The following is a 15,016-nucleotide window of genomic DNA, read 5'->3' on the forward strand; positions in this document are numbered from 1 at the left end:
ATCTCTACTGCACGGCACAAAGAGTCACGTGATATGCGTTGTGGGTGGATAGGGAAAACCGGACTGCTTCGGCATGGCGAGCGGCCTGAGGCTCCGAGGCCCTAAACTGAATCTACGAAAAAGTATCATGGGCCCCTCCTGAGTAATTTTGCTGAAGAAACGGCTCACCTTTTTGTATATGTACTGGTTTTCGCCTCCTTGGATTGAATCAAGGCAGAAACCCATCCTTTATCTGCTTCTGATTCGAGTCTACGGCCTCTGAGAGGCATTCGCTCGCAGATTGAGGGGGATTACTCTATTGTCCACCCCGCCTTAGCGACATTGTTCACTTGGAGATTTTTAAAGCTGCATTGGACTTCAGAACGCAAATCGCAAGACTTGTGCCCTCTCTACGGCTCTGAGTAATAAACTGTTCGCCAACAGGATGGCGCTGCCAAAGAGAATTGTCAAGGAAACCGAGCGTCTGATGGCAGAGCCGTAAGTACTTGCTCTGCACAGCATGTTTTTGGGCATTCGGGTCCTGACTCGGAGTGTAGTGTCCCAGGCATCAGCGCAGTACCTCATGAAGACAATCTACGTTATTTCGACGTTACTATCCATGGGCCGGCCCAGTCTCCGTACGAAGGTGCGTCGCAAAAGAAAAACGCCCCGCGCCCATTGAGCCGGTTATCTGATATCCCAGGCCACAGGTGGCATTTTCAAGGCCGAACTTTTCCTGCCCGAGGACTACCCTATGACCCCTCCTAAGATCCGATTCCTGACCAAGATCTACCATCCGAATATTGACCGACTGGGCCGGATTTGTCTTGATGTGCTGAAGAGTACGGTTCCCTGTTGCCTATTACAAAGAACAGACTGCTGATAACATTCTAGACAACTGGTCGCCGGCTCTACAGATTCGAACAATTCTGCTGTCGATTCAGGCACTACTTGGTGCACCCAACCCAGATGATCCGCTTGCGAATGATGTAGCGCAACGATGGAAGGAGGATGAACAAGCTGCGATAGAGACGGCCAGGGAATGGACCCGGACACATGCTATGGTTTAATGACGCGCTATGGACGGATGTATCCTTCATCTTCAAACTTTTTGATTCAAGAACCGCGACAAGAGGGGCGGCATGGCGAAATACAGCACTTGACCATGGGTGCGACAATGTATAATTCACGTAGCTCCTTCGGGACATGCCGCCTTGGCAATGACCACAACAGAATCCATGAATCTTGCATTGGCCGATACAGTAATGTAGATAAGAGTAACCTGAGAGCTACTTTGCAGCAGTTGCGGCTGCTGCAGGGGCATGGGCGCAGCGAACCCGTCTATTTCCAAAATCGGTAATATGCATATGAATTTCCGTACTGCGCAACGCACTCTGATTGGTCACCTAGTTCAAGGGTAGGCTGTATCACGTGATCCACTTAGCGAGTTCGGGCCGCACCACAATTGTGTCATGAATTCTGCGGACGGTAGAACGAAGCGACATTCAACTCCTGCAAACCGCCCAACGACCCAACCAGGAACTTCTCGACCGGTAGCGCATCTCGCGGCATAATCAGGATGCGTACCTACGACGATACCTTTAGCGGCCGGAAGATCTACCCTACTAAGGTGCGTTCGAGCAAGTGTCTAGGGAGAATTTGGTTGTGTTTCGGGGGAGGCAATTCGACTGTTGGTGGAATATCGAGGGGAATTTTTTGTGTTGAATACATTGGATCAGGCTATAGTGATTGGATTTGCTGATTGTTTTTCTTCCCGAATTACAGGGTAAGCTGTTCGTCCGTGGCGACAGCAAGATCTTCCGCTTCCAGAATGGAAAGTCCGAGTCCCTCTTCCTTCAGCGCAAGAACCCTCGCCGGATAGCGTGGACTGTCCTCTTCCGTCGCCAGCGCCGCAAGGGTATCTCTGAAGTCAGTACCCCTCTTTACCCCATGATTCGACAGCATTGAGGAGTGGCGATCCTGTCTCGCGGAGTTCATGAACACAAGCTGACCGGGGAACTTTTTTTCCAACGAATATAGGAGGTCGCCAAGAAGCGCACTCGCCGTGTGATCAAGTCGCAGCGCGCCATCGTCGGTGCTTCTCTGGATGTCATCCGGGAGCGACGCAGCATGCGCCCCGAGGCTCGTGCCGCCGCCCGTCAGCAGGCCATCAAGGAGGCCAAGGAGAAGAAGGCCGCCGCCGAGAGCCGCAAGAAGGCCGAGAAGGCGAAGAACGCTGCCCTTGCCGCCCAGGGCAAGACCCAGCGCATCCAGAGCAAGCAGGGGTTGAAGGGCGCTCCTCCGAAGGTCGCCGCCAAGTCTCGTTAAATTTCAATGGCCTGTTCTTTGAATTGTTTCTATGTGACGGTATCGGGTCGTTGATAACTAGTGGGAATGAAACAAAAATGATATCAAGTCACGGAGTTTGGCGTGTTTCTGCTAGACAGATCTTATCCTGTCTCTCAGGCCAGAATTAATATTTAAAATTCCGTAGAGGAAGGGTTCTTTCCATTATGGCTGAACATCTCTGTTGCAAATAACCTGTAAAGATCCAAATTGTCTATACATTTAACTCTTGTCATGTACCGAGTCTACCGTTAACTGCAAGCAACAATGAAGGCCCCCAAAGGATCCAATTATAATCTATCAACACATATTAATAGACAGACCCGATTCATTGTACAAGACGACAACACTCTCTAGTAATAATGCGCCATTTCCAACCCAGCCCGCTTGAAGCCACATTTCAAATAGAAACCCTCGTTTGCCTCGGAGCAGTCCAGAATACTCTGAAGAAGCAGTCAGCCGATACCGCCACACCTACAAACGCCTTAATGGAAGAAAGCGGGTATCATACCTTGTAGCAGCCGACCTTCGCGGCAACCGCATCCAGGGTTTGAATAATTCTCAACCCCAGCTTCTTCCCTTGCTGGTCACGGGCCACAGCGATATCCTCGATATGCCCAACCAGACCCAATGTGTGGATGAACTTGCGCTCCACGATCAGACTGCCCGTCGCAACGATCTTGCCGGTGCCATCCGCAATCACGATCAGGTAGTACTCGTCATTGCGGCGCGCGAGGTACGAGTACCGCTCATTCCACATATCCTCCGTAATATCACCGACGGTCGTCAGCACGCGCAGCACGTCAAGGTAGCCGTGCGCATAATCCGAGCGCCGCAGCGGGCGTGCCACGTAGCCCTCCGGCAAAAGATCCTGGATATCCTGAGGGATCAGCGAGGGAGAAAAGAGAGGCTCATCGGCATCATCGCTCGTGGATGGCGTAATTGGAGGGGTATCCGTCGCTGCTGGTACTGCTAGTGGTGTTGTCGCTGGCTTTTGGGTGAGGACCGGCGGCTTGTCGACAACGCCGTTTGCTGCTGCTGCCACGGTGGGAAGATCGCTCGTCATTGTTCTAGTAAACTGCTGCTATGCAGAATAGGGTTTGAGCGAGTGGAATTGTGGAATCTCTGCAGGCTATGTTTGAGCTGAATGTTGCTTCGAAGTCCAAGCACTGCTCCTCACACTTAAGCGACTGACGAGTAAAGGCGAGTCCAATGGCGAAAAACGAGCGAGCTAGGTTAGGCACGCCTCATGAACGAACGACAGGGCAACGTGAGGGCAATGGCACGAATATATACGGGGGTGTGTCGAGCTCCAGGGAGTCCAGGGACAACTGTCCATTTCTCTCCATGCCAGCAGGATCGATCTTTGTCTTTGACCCACTGAGGTTGCTATTTTCGGACGCTTGGGCTCCTGGACAGGGGTCTGTGCTGAGCCTCAGCCACACAACTAAGTAGCAGTTACAAATGCACACCCCATTCTTACCTAATGAGGGTGTTGGATGCAGGTTGCGTACGAACCCTAACCCTAGCCCCATCATGCAGTGGTACCTACCTTAGGCCAAGCTTCCAAGCACGGAGTACTCCATACAATTCCCAAGATCAGTCGAAGCTGGACAATCAACGAAAGAGCTCCAGATTCAAAATTCCCATGAGAGCGTAGTATTGAACTAACTTGTAGTTTATGTGATTTGATAGGTTGTTCCTTCCGAGATCGTCCACCGTTGGTAGCCCCGACACGAGCTGTAAGCTCCCACTGACTTCAAACTGAGCCAACGCCAACAAGTCGCTCCTAAGTGAAGTGGAGATTGGAATGTATCAATCTTTCCGGGATTTTATGCAAAAGGAGCCTCATCTTCGTGTTCTGTTTTTCCATGCAGTGTTGATGATTACCGGCTTCGATCACAGCGATGATGGATTCATCAGTTGACTACCCTGCCACTGAAGCGACTCACTCACAGCAGGTCGGATCCGGGTTCGATTTCGTCAGCTCTTTGTCACTCGAGTTTCTCATTCAACTCCTGGAGTATCCAGATCCAATAGACATTGTCAGAAGTCAAAGGGGTAAGCGCCTGCTTGCTGATCACCGGATGACTGTCGATTGATAAGAACTGGCCTAGGTTTCGAAGCGATGGCGCACGATATCCTCATGTGAGGAAGTCTTGAAGGATCCCTTGCGCCGAACACTTGAATTCCTAGGCCTGGGAGGCAAGGATGTAGCGATCGAGGACGCGAAGACTTATTTTCGATGGGCACATGGCTTGCAGTGTGGTCGGCCGGTCAAGAAGAGTTTTACTCCCTTCTCAAGACCTGGGAGATTGTTTCGAGACCCTGAGTATCATTCTCGATGGTTGTATTATTATATATTTGAATGCAAATTCGAAGTATTGGGCCTTGAAACCGGACTGATATGGAGCGCGACCGCGAATCTACTCTGGCATTTCCCGCTGTTCGATCATTACCTGGCTTTGAAGTTTGGGACGGATGAGTATGAGGCAACCCTTCTTTCTCCCTTGTTGTAGATGCTGTCTAACAGGGATACTGCAAAGTCTAACGGTTGTGGATCTGCCCACATGGAAACTACGAACAAACACGTTTCCCTTTAAGTATGAGAGAGTCTATACCGAGAGGGACAGAGCTGTCCTGCTCAGCAATGACCGGGAAACTCTACAATCCACGTTTGGAACATGATCGCGGACGAAGTGCAAGCTATAGGCAGCTTCCGCAAGGTGTGGTTGTGGCATCTGGACGTGGATGAAAACTTCGTCACGTTCGAGATCGACTGGGAAAAACATCCACCGGAGGTGCAGCAAACCAAGTGGGAATTGACGGGACGATGTCTGAGCAGGAAACATTTTCCCCTTTCCCTTCCGGACGGGATAAAGTGTGAGCCATGCAGTTCTACTTCTCAACGCACCTTTGGCATTAAGACAGTAACCCGGATAGAGTCCCAAGTGAATGACGATGTCATGATGATGACGATGATGATGATGATGGACCTCATATACGACCATGCAATCGACAAGCTGAGCATCCAATGGGCTAACTACGCCCTGCCTCGTCGGACGAATTACTTCACGCGCGAATATAGCAGGCACCTCACTCCTTACATCTCCTACTGTTGGAACCACGCTTTCAACGGGATCGATATCCTCAACACCGCCACCAGTACCAGGATCATGCTTCCGACCCAGTTGGATATCCGAGAGGTTTTTACTACTCGCGAGTTGTTAGACAAGCCTGTAGGAGACCCCGACAGTGAGCCGAGCCCTCGCATTTGGCTCGTCGGCGACCGTGAGGCCCTTTGGTTGGCGTGGACGGCATCCAGCTTTGGTTCTTCAATCCGAACTTCGTCCCGGATCTTCCGTATGCAAAGACCTTCGTTGCGATGGAGCGAAGTGATTGTATTTACATTAAAAACCAATCCCTATCTGATTCAGTGGCACTTCTTGAATGTCCACTCATGTTCTTCTTCGTGAATCAAGCCTTAGGTAGTAATCTTCTCGTATCTCGCCGTTGACAAGACTTTGAAATATGTATGAATTCTATCGCACGGTGGAAGGGGCATTACGAAAAGATTCAATATTCATATCAGCATGATTGAACGAGACATAGCTTTTATTTACAATCCTATATAACACCCAGACGCTAGATATGCAAACGCAAAGACATCACAAGCCTATTTATTTCTTCTCCTTGGGGGCGATCATCAGCTCTGGCCGCACGTACCGGTCAAACTCCTCCTCACTCAAAGCCTTGAGCTCCATAGCACTCTCCTTGAGAGTAATGCCCTTCTTGTGGGCGTTCTTGGCCACCTTAGAGGCCATGTCGTAGCCAATAACAGGGTTGAGGCAAGTCACCAACATGAGACTGGTCAAGTTAGCATCCAGAATATAATTTTGCGGATGATTAGATGAACACCTACCTCTCATGCAACAGCGCATTGATACGCTTCTCATCCGCCGCCAGGCCGTGCACCAAGTTCTTCTCGAAGCTGGCCATGCCGTCAGAGAGGATGCGGATGCTGTGCAGCAGGTTGCGGATCATGAGCGGCTTGAAGACGTTCAGCTCGAACTGGCCGTTCATGCCGCCGATGGTCGTGGCAACGTGGTTGCCCATAACTTGCGCGCAGACCATGGTCAGAGACTCGCACTGCGTGGGGTTGACCTTGCCGGGCATGATCGAGGAACCCGGCTCGTTCTCTGGCAGCAGCAGCTCGCCCAAGCCGCAACGGGGCCCGGAGCCGAGGTACCGAATGTCCTGGGCAATCTTGAACAGAGAGGTAGCGAGAGTATTCAGCGCGCCAGAAGCCTCAACGATGGCATCATGCGCAGCAAGGGCCTCGAACTTGTTCGGAGCAGTCTTGAACTCGGTGCCAGCCAGCTTGCTAATCTCCTCAGCAACCTGCTCGGCGAAGCCCTTGTAGGTGTTGAGGCCGGTGCCCACTGCGGTACCGCCCTGGGCCAAGAGACGCAGATGAGGCAGGGTGTTCTCAATGCGCTGAATGTTGCTGTCCAGTTGCGCGACGTAGCCCGAGAACTCCTGTCCCAATGTCAAGGGAGTGGCATCCTGCAAATGGGTTCGACCAATCTTGATGATATGATCAAACTCCTCGACCTTCTTCTGGAGAGCGTTACGGAGGCTCTTCAGGGACGGCAGGAGAGTACCCTCGATCTCCAGGACGGCTGCAATGTGCATGACAGTCGGGAACGAGTCATTGGACGATGCAGACATGTTGACATGGTCATTGGGATGCACGGGCTTCTTGCTGCCTTTCTGACCACCGAGAATCTCAATCGCGCGGTTCGAAATGACTTCGTTTGCGTTCATGTTGGACTGGGTGCCGGAGCCGGTCTGCCAGACGACCAGAGGGAAGTGGTCAATCAGCTTGAGGGACGCAACTTCAGCGGCCGCCTGTTGGATCGCCTCGCCGATCTTGGGGTCTTCGAGAAATCAGCCAGATGCACATAGCCTCCTTGCCTCTCCTGTCCTTACCAAGCCCGAATCGCATGTTGACGGTGGCAGCAGCACCCTTGAGGATACCAAATGCCTTGACAATGGGAGCCGGCATCCGGTCCTGGGGCTGGTTGATCTTGAAGTTACCCAGCGAACTGCGCCCATCAGCATCACCGTCCAGGTCACCATCGGTCTACGGCTTCGCCATACCGCTGAGTCTGCGCTCCCCAGTACTTGTCATCGGGGACCTGATCTTTCGTTCAGCAACCCATCTAGGATCGCAGAATGCGGGGAAGCCAACCTCAATCTCGCCAAAGGCGTCAGTCTCAATGCGGGTTTTCGTGGCCTAGCAGCGAAACCTAGTCAGTGATCGCATCCAACTGTTGAATTCCTTGCGCGACGTACCATTGCGGCAGTCGAGGCAAAAGATCGGCTATTGTAAATGGATTGAAGACGCGGGGCATACGAACGGATCTGAGGCCGGACGCGCCCGGCGATCACATGCCGGCAATTGACGCTGAGAGCGGGGGCACAAGCCCTGGCGGCTGTTGACCCAGCATGTGTCAGCGATGCCATTGACCGCGCCGCGGCCCGAGAAGAGAGGGTCATTGTGGCGAGAGTAATTGGTCTGAGCACAAATTAAGCGAGAATTGACGTCGTGGATAGGTCTATTATGCAAAGAATACAAATTGAGAGCGAAAAGAGCGGAAATTTATGTCAAGGAGAAAATCTCTCGGACAGCATGGGAGTTGCGTTCCCGCAAGCTCCGTTCGTCCTATTCCTCCCGAAGCCGGTTCTGGCATTACCAAAATTACGTAACAAACGCAGCATAATCGATCAAACCTTCCGTAACGTTTTGTATTGATATGCATCAAACTCCTATTTATTCTGATTTTCCGACGTACTTCTTCAATGCCGCAATGACCTCTTTCTGGTACTTCATACCGGCGTCGAGAATGCCATCCAAATGCGTGAATGCATGCGGCACACCGGGGTATTGGATATGAGTGACCTCATTACCGGCTTCTTTCAGCTTCGCAGCGTACGCAACGCCTTCATCACGCAGAGGATCCAGCTCGGCAGTAAATACGTATGCAGGGGCGAGATTTTCGTGGCTGGGAGCGCGAATTGGGGAGATTCTCCAGTCCTGTTCGATGTTAGGAAAGAATTGCATGGGCCAATGTAGGATCTTGTCCAGGAACTAACATTTTCATATTCCGTGGGACGGGGCACTCCCAGGAAGTGGTTATGGAAGAATCTCATTCGGGCCATCGGCAAAGCAGGCGTGAACTCCATCTCTCGGAAGGAGTCGTACCGGCAGCCCTCGCGGTTGAACTCACCGTTCGGAGTAAATGCATCCACAAGGTCGCAGGATGGCACGACGAGGGATTGGAAGGCGAGTGGGATGTTATTGTCCCGGCAGAGCAGCGCAATTACGGCGGCAAGATGGCCACCTGCGGAGATACCTCCCACTGATAGTCTGCTGACGTCGATGTTGAATTCCTTTGCCTTCTCATTGCGAATCTGGGGCGCAGGTTAGCCACTGGCACCATCAACATGAATCGCACCCTTACCCAGTTGAATGCAGCCCAGCAGTCGTTGACTGGGATTGGGTATCGGTGCTCGGGGGCCAATCTATAATCCACATCAAACGCGACGAGGTCGCCCTGCAGCGCATCGACGATGCGCTTGCAGAAGTCGTGATCCTTGGTCAAGTCGCCGAAGACCCAACCCCCGCCGTGGAAGTTGATATATGCGCCCCTCTGTTTGAGGGAGCCATCCGGGTTCTTCACTGGTTCAGGCTCAAAGATGCGGACTGTGATTTCTCCTCCTTCAACGGGGCATTTCTGCTCTGAGATGCGGTAGATATCAGGACCTACGGCACGGCCGTACGCGATGTTGTACCTGTCTGGATTCTTTCGATACTCCTCGATGGGCACCTCGTGGGTATGCAATCGTCCCAGGTTGTATTTGTTATAATATTCCACATAGACCGGATCGAACCGCGGCAGCAGCTCTGGAGGGATAGAATTGTGCAGCGGCTGGAACACGTCCGTTGGTTTCCAAGCCTTGAGAGTCTCTGGATCATTAAGGGACATGATGTTTGCTCGATTTCCGCTTCTTGTGCCGTAAGTAGAATATACCCGACATTCAAATGAAGTTCTATGCGTGATACAGTAGTTATACTCGGAAATAAATGTAACATTACATGGCCATCATTGTCATGAAGGTCGGACATGTTTCCGACTTCCCCCACCTGCTGCCACATCCAGCCTGAGCGTTGCAGTCCGTTAGGCCAACTGATTGATAAGCGGACTCCTCAGCTATCAGGAGACATTTGGCATCCTTGCCTAGCCAAAATGACCCTTTGGGAGTTGATGTTGATGCGAGAAAAACACTAGACAAGGTTCGAATGGCCAATAATATGCTATGATTCTCCAACGACCGAGTCCATCCTCACCTCCAGAGAGAAGGCTTCTTGGCTGATGCCGTTGAACAATCATTGCTCAAGTTCTTCATGTCGCTTTTCATCATGCCTGATTAACCCTCTGTGTTATCCTCATTCATTCCGCGAACTCGAAGCCAAATGTTGAACAAGCTGAAGTCGCTTCATTGCAGCCAAAGCTCCAAGTTGCTGGTCGCAATGGTGAATAGACAAGACTTGATGTTGGCCTTGGCGTTGGTTCTTATTTAGCAGTTCATCAACAACAAACGGAGGGCAATTGCGAATACCGACTGGTGAAGAATTGACCGGTTAAAGTCGTTGAAACGATCAGGAAAAGAAGCTGAATAACTGATGCACTCTAGGTAGATGAATGTAGACCGTTGGATTGTTGCCTGAGGCACAAAACAACCTCTTCCTGCACGTGCAGGAGGCCACGAATGTATACCTAAAGTACAGACCCCTCCAGTACATCTGCGATGATACGACACATTCTCTGCTGCCGGAGAAATTATTTGGCTCTCTGACAATTTCTGGGCTCGAGGAAGAACTCAATTCAGCAATCAAAGAGAATATTTGGGGTATTTCATGTCTCATCTTTCTCTCTCCCCCATCAATGACGGTTTGAGCCCGGCGTGACGCCGCAGCCAAATGCGGGACAAGTGGACAACGAACTGCATGCAGATCGGCGGAACTCGAACTCTTCCTTACCCATTTGCTTCGCTCCAAGTAATTCTGTGCATTGAGACTGTTTGCTTGAACTGTTAATACAGGCTGTCAGCAGAGCCAGCACTAGCTCTTTCAAAGTTCGTTTCAGGTACCGGTACCTTTTACACCGAGCCATGGTTCGAGTATTAACATCACCACCACCACGCTTCAGAAATCAGGCGACCATGTCTCGTATAAGCTTTCCTACACCTTCGTCGACATTCTCCATCTTCACCTCCTTTGTGCAGTGGCTGCGACTGAAGAACTACCAATATGAGGTAACCTTTGCTCTGTACATGCTGACCCCAGTTGAGAAATTCATTTTCAGTGAGTGCACCTTTTCCTCGTGAACACAAAAGTTCCCACTGGCTAATTCGAGCGTTGTTGCATTTACAGACTCGCTCGTCCTCTCGTTACTCACGCTCTTCTGCCTCGCTGCATATATCTACCTGCCCGATCATGTCGCCGCAGTTTACGGACATATCCATTATTACCTGACCGCCGACGTGTCGCAGCTCAAAGACCACATTCCGAACGCTAGCGCGTTGCTATCCTCTAGCGGGGAGACCGCAACTAGTGCGCTACAGATTGTGTATGAGACGGCAACAAAAACGTCGACGGCTACAGACATTCCCACCTTGGCGAGGGAGCTGTGACATGGCATCTCAATCCGGTGATGATATGCCGTCCGGACAACGCTCTTCGGAATTGCTTTTGGTTGTTCAAGGGTTGGCTTTTTCATGATGGTTCTGCATGCATCCTGATTCGAGTTTAGCTAGGCGCTTGTTGGCGTTGGAGGAATTTCTTTCGGCTGGATTCAGTGCACTCAATGTCCGATGTTCCGATGCGTTTCGATTCATTGCATCTCTTGATGATACCACATTTTTTGATGCGCTTGATACCACATGTGCATTGTCTGGCTCTGATGGCTGATGATAGGGGTCGTTACTTTGCGAGTTTTTTTTCAGCTTCATGCAATACATGCTTAAACAATCGACAATGATCATGATATCCAAGACAAGACATTTTTCCCCCAACCCACCAGGACCCGAGACTCCGGTAATCATGCACAGTAATAATACAGCTCATCTAAAGCAATATATCAAACCAAATCACTTCCAACCATCATGACGAACTTTCCCCAGCACCACCTTGTGACAACAACCCCCGCTGCCGCAGCTCCTCCTCTTCCCTCTTCCTCCTCTCTCTCCGAAGCTCATTCAACATTCGCATCCTCGCCAATTCATTATCAATCTCCTCCTTCGATTCCGGAATCTTATGTGATTGTTCCTTCGTCGGCCAGAACCCGGGCACCGAGAATCGCTCTTCGAGATTCGTGCCAAAGTAGTACATCCATCCGATGGGGAAGAGGACATACATCCCAAACTAGTAGCAAGTAATCAGTATAATTGTCGTGTAAAGAGGAGAAAAGAAAGTAAGGGATTGCTCACCTTGAAGACTTCAAGGTTCGCGCCTTGTAGTTTGCGGAGGATGAAGGACATGGCTGGATGTAGTTGACTCAGAGGAGAAGTTTCCTCAATTAGGGTTCGAATTTGATGTCAATTGATTGGCTCTCGATTGCCAGTGAACAAGCTCAGATCGTACTTTCTTTTGCGGTTGCCGATGGTTTAATGCTGCTTGACTTCTCTTTGAACCGTTGAATGATCTGATCAGATGTTGCAGCATTTGGCACTGCAAACAATGCAAACAGGTGATCCACGTGCGTTTTAGCGCGGAGACCAAGACGCCAAGAAAATCTGAGTCTCTGACTAAGCACTTTGATCCCGCTTCGATGAACCTCGGCAACTTCACCGTTGGCTGGTTTATCTAGGTACTGTGATTGCAGGAATGCTGAAGCTGGTACAAGAACAGCTTCCTTGAAGTTTCAAAATCTAGTGCAGAATTCCTCACAATGGAGCAAGAAGACGTTGTTACGGTCAACTATAAAGGTGACATTGCTATCATCACACTGAACCGTCCCGCCAAGTTAAATGCGCTCAATAGCGACCACTACTATCTGCTCGGCGAGAGGCTACGCGAGGTCGATAAGCGCGATGATATCTTCATAACTGTGGTCACGGGCAAGGGCCGATATTTTTCTGCGTTAGTTATTCTTCCTTTTCTGAAATTCATCCTAGCTCTGTACAGTACGACAGCGGCTAATTCCCAACTTGTAGAGGTGCAGATGTTGCCGGCGCCTCCGACCCCATACGCAGCGCCAACAAACGACGCGATTTCACTCGTTCCTTCGTCATAAACAATCTTGACCTGTCTCGAGCGTTCTATACGCATTCGAAGATCCTGATCGTTGCGCTGAACGGGCCCGTCGTAGGCCTTACCGCCGGCGTGATTGCCTCTGCCGACTTTATCTATGCCGCACCGCACACATTCCTCTTCACGCCCTTCGCCTCCGTCGGGTTGGTAACTGAGGGAGCTTCCTCCCACTCGTTCGTCAAGCGTCTGGGCATTTCCAAGGCCAATGAGGCGCTCCTCATGGGCAAGCGAATCTCCTGCGAGGAGCTAGTTGCCACCGGATTCGTGAACAAGGTATTCACGCCCCCGTCCGGTCGCCAGGATGACTCGGACGGGTTCCTGGCTCTTGTGCTCGCGTACATAGAGGAGCAGTTCGGGCCGCATTTGAATCGGAGTAGTCTGTTGAAGATGAAGGAGTTGATCCGACGGCCTGAACGTGACGTGCTCGAGAGGCAAAACGTGGCGGAGGTTTTTGAAGGTTTGGAGCGGTTCCTCACTGGCACGCCGCAGGAGGAGTTTCGTAAGATCGCGACGGGCCAAAAAAAGCACAAGCTGTGATTTGGCCGTATGCGCTGAAAAAATCCACAAGTGATGAATGCCTTTGATATATAATAGACAAAAATTTCCATACAGTCCAGCACAATTTCATGCTTCGTCTTCACTAGAGTCTGTGTCTTCTTGTCTTTGCCTGTTTAGTATGTCCTGCCACTGGTCCATGAACTCCTTCATGGCGCTTGGTCCGATTTTTGACGCATCCACAACTTCCCGCGGCAACTTATGAGCCGAGTACTGCGGTGTCGAGAACGCATAAGCCTCGGGGTCATCGCGTTTCACGAGACGGAGTTCAGGCTGCCAAGGAACAACTTCTACCGGCTCGTCTTTTTCGTCACCTTTGTCGTCTGGCGACTTATTATCGCCATTTAGAGACAGCCGTGCGACATCCTCCTCGACTTTGTCAGAGGGTACCTCCATTGTCAGAATCTCCAGCCAACTGAAAAGCAGTGGATCCGTTCGCACGGCCCACGGGTTGATATCAATCAGCCACACCCTGTCATGAGGCGGCGGAATATACACATCAAAAACGAAGTTTGGGTCCGGGAATGTGTTTTTGAGTTTCTCATCGAAAAAAGTCTGAATGCGCTCCCGGAGACTGTCCCGCATGGGGAAAAGGAAGTCGAAGTGGTTGAGATCGCGCTGGCACATACATAGAAGGAGCCGATCCCGTACAAAGCAGCGAAACTCCAAGGACGGATTGAGGTTGAAGTATTTCCGGAGAACCAAATGATAGGGCACTTTGGTGGTGTCGACGTCCGGCTTGCTTGAACCATCCCCAGTGACCTCGGAGTCTGGGACAGTGTCATCAAACGGGTGTTCAAGATCATGCGTGACGAAATCACTACTCTTCAGCAGGAGATAAATATCGTTGGGAGTCCGGCACTTCATATCGTTTGTCGCCGAAATCCAGGTAGCATCCTTGGGTGCACTCCAGTTCAATTTCGGGGCGACTTTCCCGTCGAGTTCCCGGATCGTGTCCTTGATTTTCTGATGAATGTCCTGCCATTCTGTCGACGGGTCGACTCCTTCATGTGTTTCGTCGTCTGAGAAGGTGTCAATCCCACTGTCGTCGCTGGAAGCCACGCGGTGGTTCTCTGGAGGAAGAACAATGCCATCTGATCGGAGATAGGAGAGAAACGCGTCAGAGAGAGGAATTAGACGGGCTTTGGGGGTTATTGCACGATATCTAAGCAGATTATCAGCAGCGGAATTTATTTATTGGTCATCCAGACAAGTACCTACAGAGGTTGCCAGTAGTGATAAGAACAGTGAAGTATATGGGAGCGAGTCACTGGAGGGAAAGGAAGCTTGCGAGGCGTCTCGCCAGCATCGGCAGAAGGCTCAGGATTTGTCGAAGCCATTTTTATGTCGCAAACAGGAGTTTCGCAAATCCGCGAAAAAGTTATCAATCCGGTGTTGATAAGTGGGGTGGATATCTGCAGTGTGAAATCAGACAGTAAGGCGGGACACTACGTTTTCTCGGAACACTTTGCATACACCCCGCGCATTTCGGCTCAAATTTCGACATCTTAGTCTTCTATTCATACCCTGCGTAAATATCCATCTTTTTCTCTTACGAGCCTGGAAGCTTCTCCTCATTAATCGCCCTTCTCGTCAGTTGAGGCTACTTTTTGGCTCCTGTATCGTATCTTCACCAATTGAAGCATGACGGAAAGATGGGAAGAAAAACTAGAACATGACATCCCAAGTTGCAATCGGGACTCTCGCGGAAGTCTGAATACCTAGGAGCGTGCTGGAAAGCCAGAGCAGCCATCCATG

General features: G+C 50.8%; 10 protein-coding genes across 10 annotated transcripts; 5 read left to right on the plus strand and 5 right to left on the minus strand.

Annotated features, from left to right (window-relative positions):
* Positions 1–424: 424 nt before the first annotated feature.
* On the plus strand, positions 425–1,049 carry VTN49DRAFT_2459 (uncharacterized protein; the record flags this gene model as incomplete). The annotated part of the gene is made up of 4 exons (XM_069410186.1): positions 425–477; positions 537–625; positions 690–821; positions 874–1,049. The coding sequence occupies 4 exons, from the start codon at positions 425–427 to the stop codon at positions 1,047–1,049; spliced, it is 450 nt and encodes a 149-aa protein (XP_069269017.1).
* A 509-nt stretch (positions 1,050–1,558) lies between these two features.
* VTN49DRAFT_2460 (60S ribosomal protein eL24) lies at positions 1,559–2,307 on the plus strand (the record flags this gene model as incomplete). The annotated part of the gene is made up of 3 exons (XM_069410188.1): positions 1,559–1,609; positions 1,765–1,908; positions 2,020–2,307. 3 exons carry the CDS (start codon positions 1,559–1,561, stop codon positions 2,305–2,307), a joined length of 483 nt encoding a protein of 160 aa, XP_069269018.1.
* A 371-nt stretch (positions 2,308–2,678) lies between these two features.
* Positions 2,679–3,391, minus strand: VTN49DRAFT_2461 (uncharacterized protein; the record flags this gene model as incomplete). Its single annotated transcript, XM_069410189.1, has 2 exons — positions 2,679–2,768; positions 2,837–3,391. The coding sequence occupies 2 exons, from the start codon at positions 3,389–3,391 to the stop codon at positions 2,679–2,681; spliced, it is 645 nt and encodes a 214-aa protein (XP_069269019.1).
* Positions 3,392–5,009: 1,618 nt separating this feature from the next.
* VTN49DRAFT_2462 (uncharacterized protein) lies at positions 5,010–5,801 on the plus strand (the record flags this gene model as incomplete). Its single annotated transcript, XM_069410190.1, has 1 exon — positions 5,010–5,801. The coding sequence occupies one exon, from the start codon at positions 5,010–5,012 to the stop codon at positions 5,799–5,801; it is 792 nt and encodes a 263-aa protein (XP_069269020.1).
* A 204-nt stretch (positions 5,802–6,005) lies between these two features.
* Positions 6,006–7,887, minus strand: VTN49DRAFT_2463 (uncharacterized protein; the record flags this gene model as incomplete). The annotated part of the gene is made up of 6 exons (XM_069410191.1): positions 6,006–6,192; positions 6,248–7,265; positions 7,318–7,433; positions 7,489–7,526; positions 7,580–7,624; positions 7,684–7,887. 6 exons carry the CDS (start codon positions 7,885–7,887, stop codon positions 6,006–6,008), a joined length of 1,608 nt encoding a protein of 535 aa, XP_069269021.1.
* A 274-nt stretch (positions 7,888–8,161) lies between these two features.
* Positions 8,162–9,377, minus strand: VTN49DRAFT_2464 (uncharacterized protein; the record flags this gene model as incomplete). The annotated part of the gene is made up of 3 exons (XM_069410192.1): positions 8,162–8,425; positions 8,485–8,802; positions 8,853–9,377. 3 exons carry the CDS (start codon positions 9,375–9,377, stop codon positions 8,162–8,164), a joined length of 1,107 nt encoding a protein of 368 aa, XP_069269022.1.
* Positions 9,378–10,563: 1,186 nt separating this feature from the next.
* VTN49DRAFT_2465 (uncharacterized protein) lies at positions 10,564–11,085 on the plus strand (the record flags this gene model as incomplete). Its single annotated transcript, XM_069410193.1, has 2 exons — positions 10,564–10,756; positions 10,826–11,085. The coding sequence occupies 2 exons, from the start codon at positions 10,564–10,566 to the stop codon at positions 11,083–11,085; spliced, it is 453 nt and encodes a 150-aa protein (XP_069269023.1).
* A 469-nt stretch (positions 11,086–11,554) lies between these two features.
* VTN49DRAFT_2466 (uncharacterized protein) lies at positions 11,555–11,931 on the minus strand (the record flags this gene model as incomplete). The annotated part of the gene is made up of 2 exons (XM_069410194.1): positions 11,555–11,815; positions 11,881–11,931. The coding sequence occupies 2 exons, from the start codon at positions 11,929–11,931 to the stop codon at positions 11,555–11,557; spliced, it is 312 nt and encodes a 103-aa protein (XP_069269024.1).
* Positions 11,932–12,341: 410 nt separating this feature from the next.
* VTN49DRAFT_2467 (uncharacterized protein) lies at positions 12,342–13,240 on the plus strand (the record flags this gene model as incomplete). The annotated part of the gene is made up of 2 exons (XM_069410195.1): positions 12,342–12,532; positions 12,607–13,240. The coding sequence occupies 2 exons, from the start codon at positions 12,342–12,344 to the stop codon at positions 13,238–13,240; spliced, it is 825 nt and encodes a 274-aa protein (XP_069269025.1).
* Positions 13,241–13,327: 87 nt separating this feature from the next.
* VTN49DRAFT_2468 (uncharacterized protein) lies at positions 13,328–14,598 on the minus strand (the record flags this gene model as incomplete). Its single annotated transcript, XM_069410196.1, has 2 exons — positions 13,328–14,423; positions 14,480–14,598. The coding sequence occupies 2 exons, from the start codon at positions 14,596–14,598 to the stop codon at positions 13,328–13,330; spliced, it is 1,215 nt and encodes a 404-aa protein (XP_069269026.1).
* Between the last annotated feature and the right edge of the window lie 418 nt (positions 14,599–15,016).

Source organism: Thermomyces lanuginosus, assembly GCF_041956635.1.
Source record: "Thermomyces lanuginosus strain ATCC 200065 unplaced genomic scaffold VTN49scaffold_27, whole genome shotgun sequence".
Lineage (NCBI taxonomy): Eukaryota > Fungi > Ascomycota > Eurotiomycetes > Eurotiales > Trichocomaceae > Thermomyces > Thermomyces lanuginosus.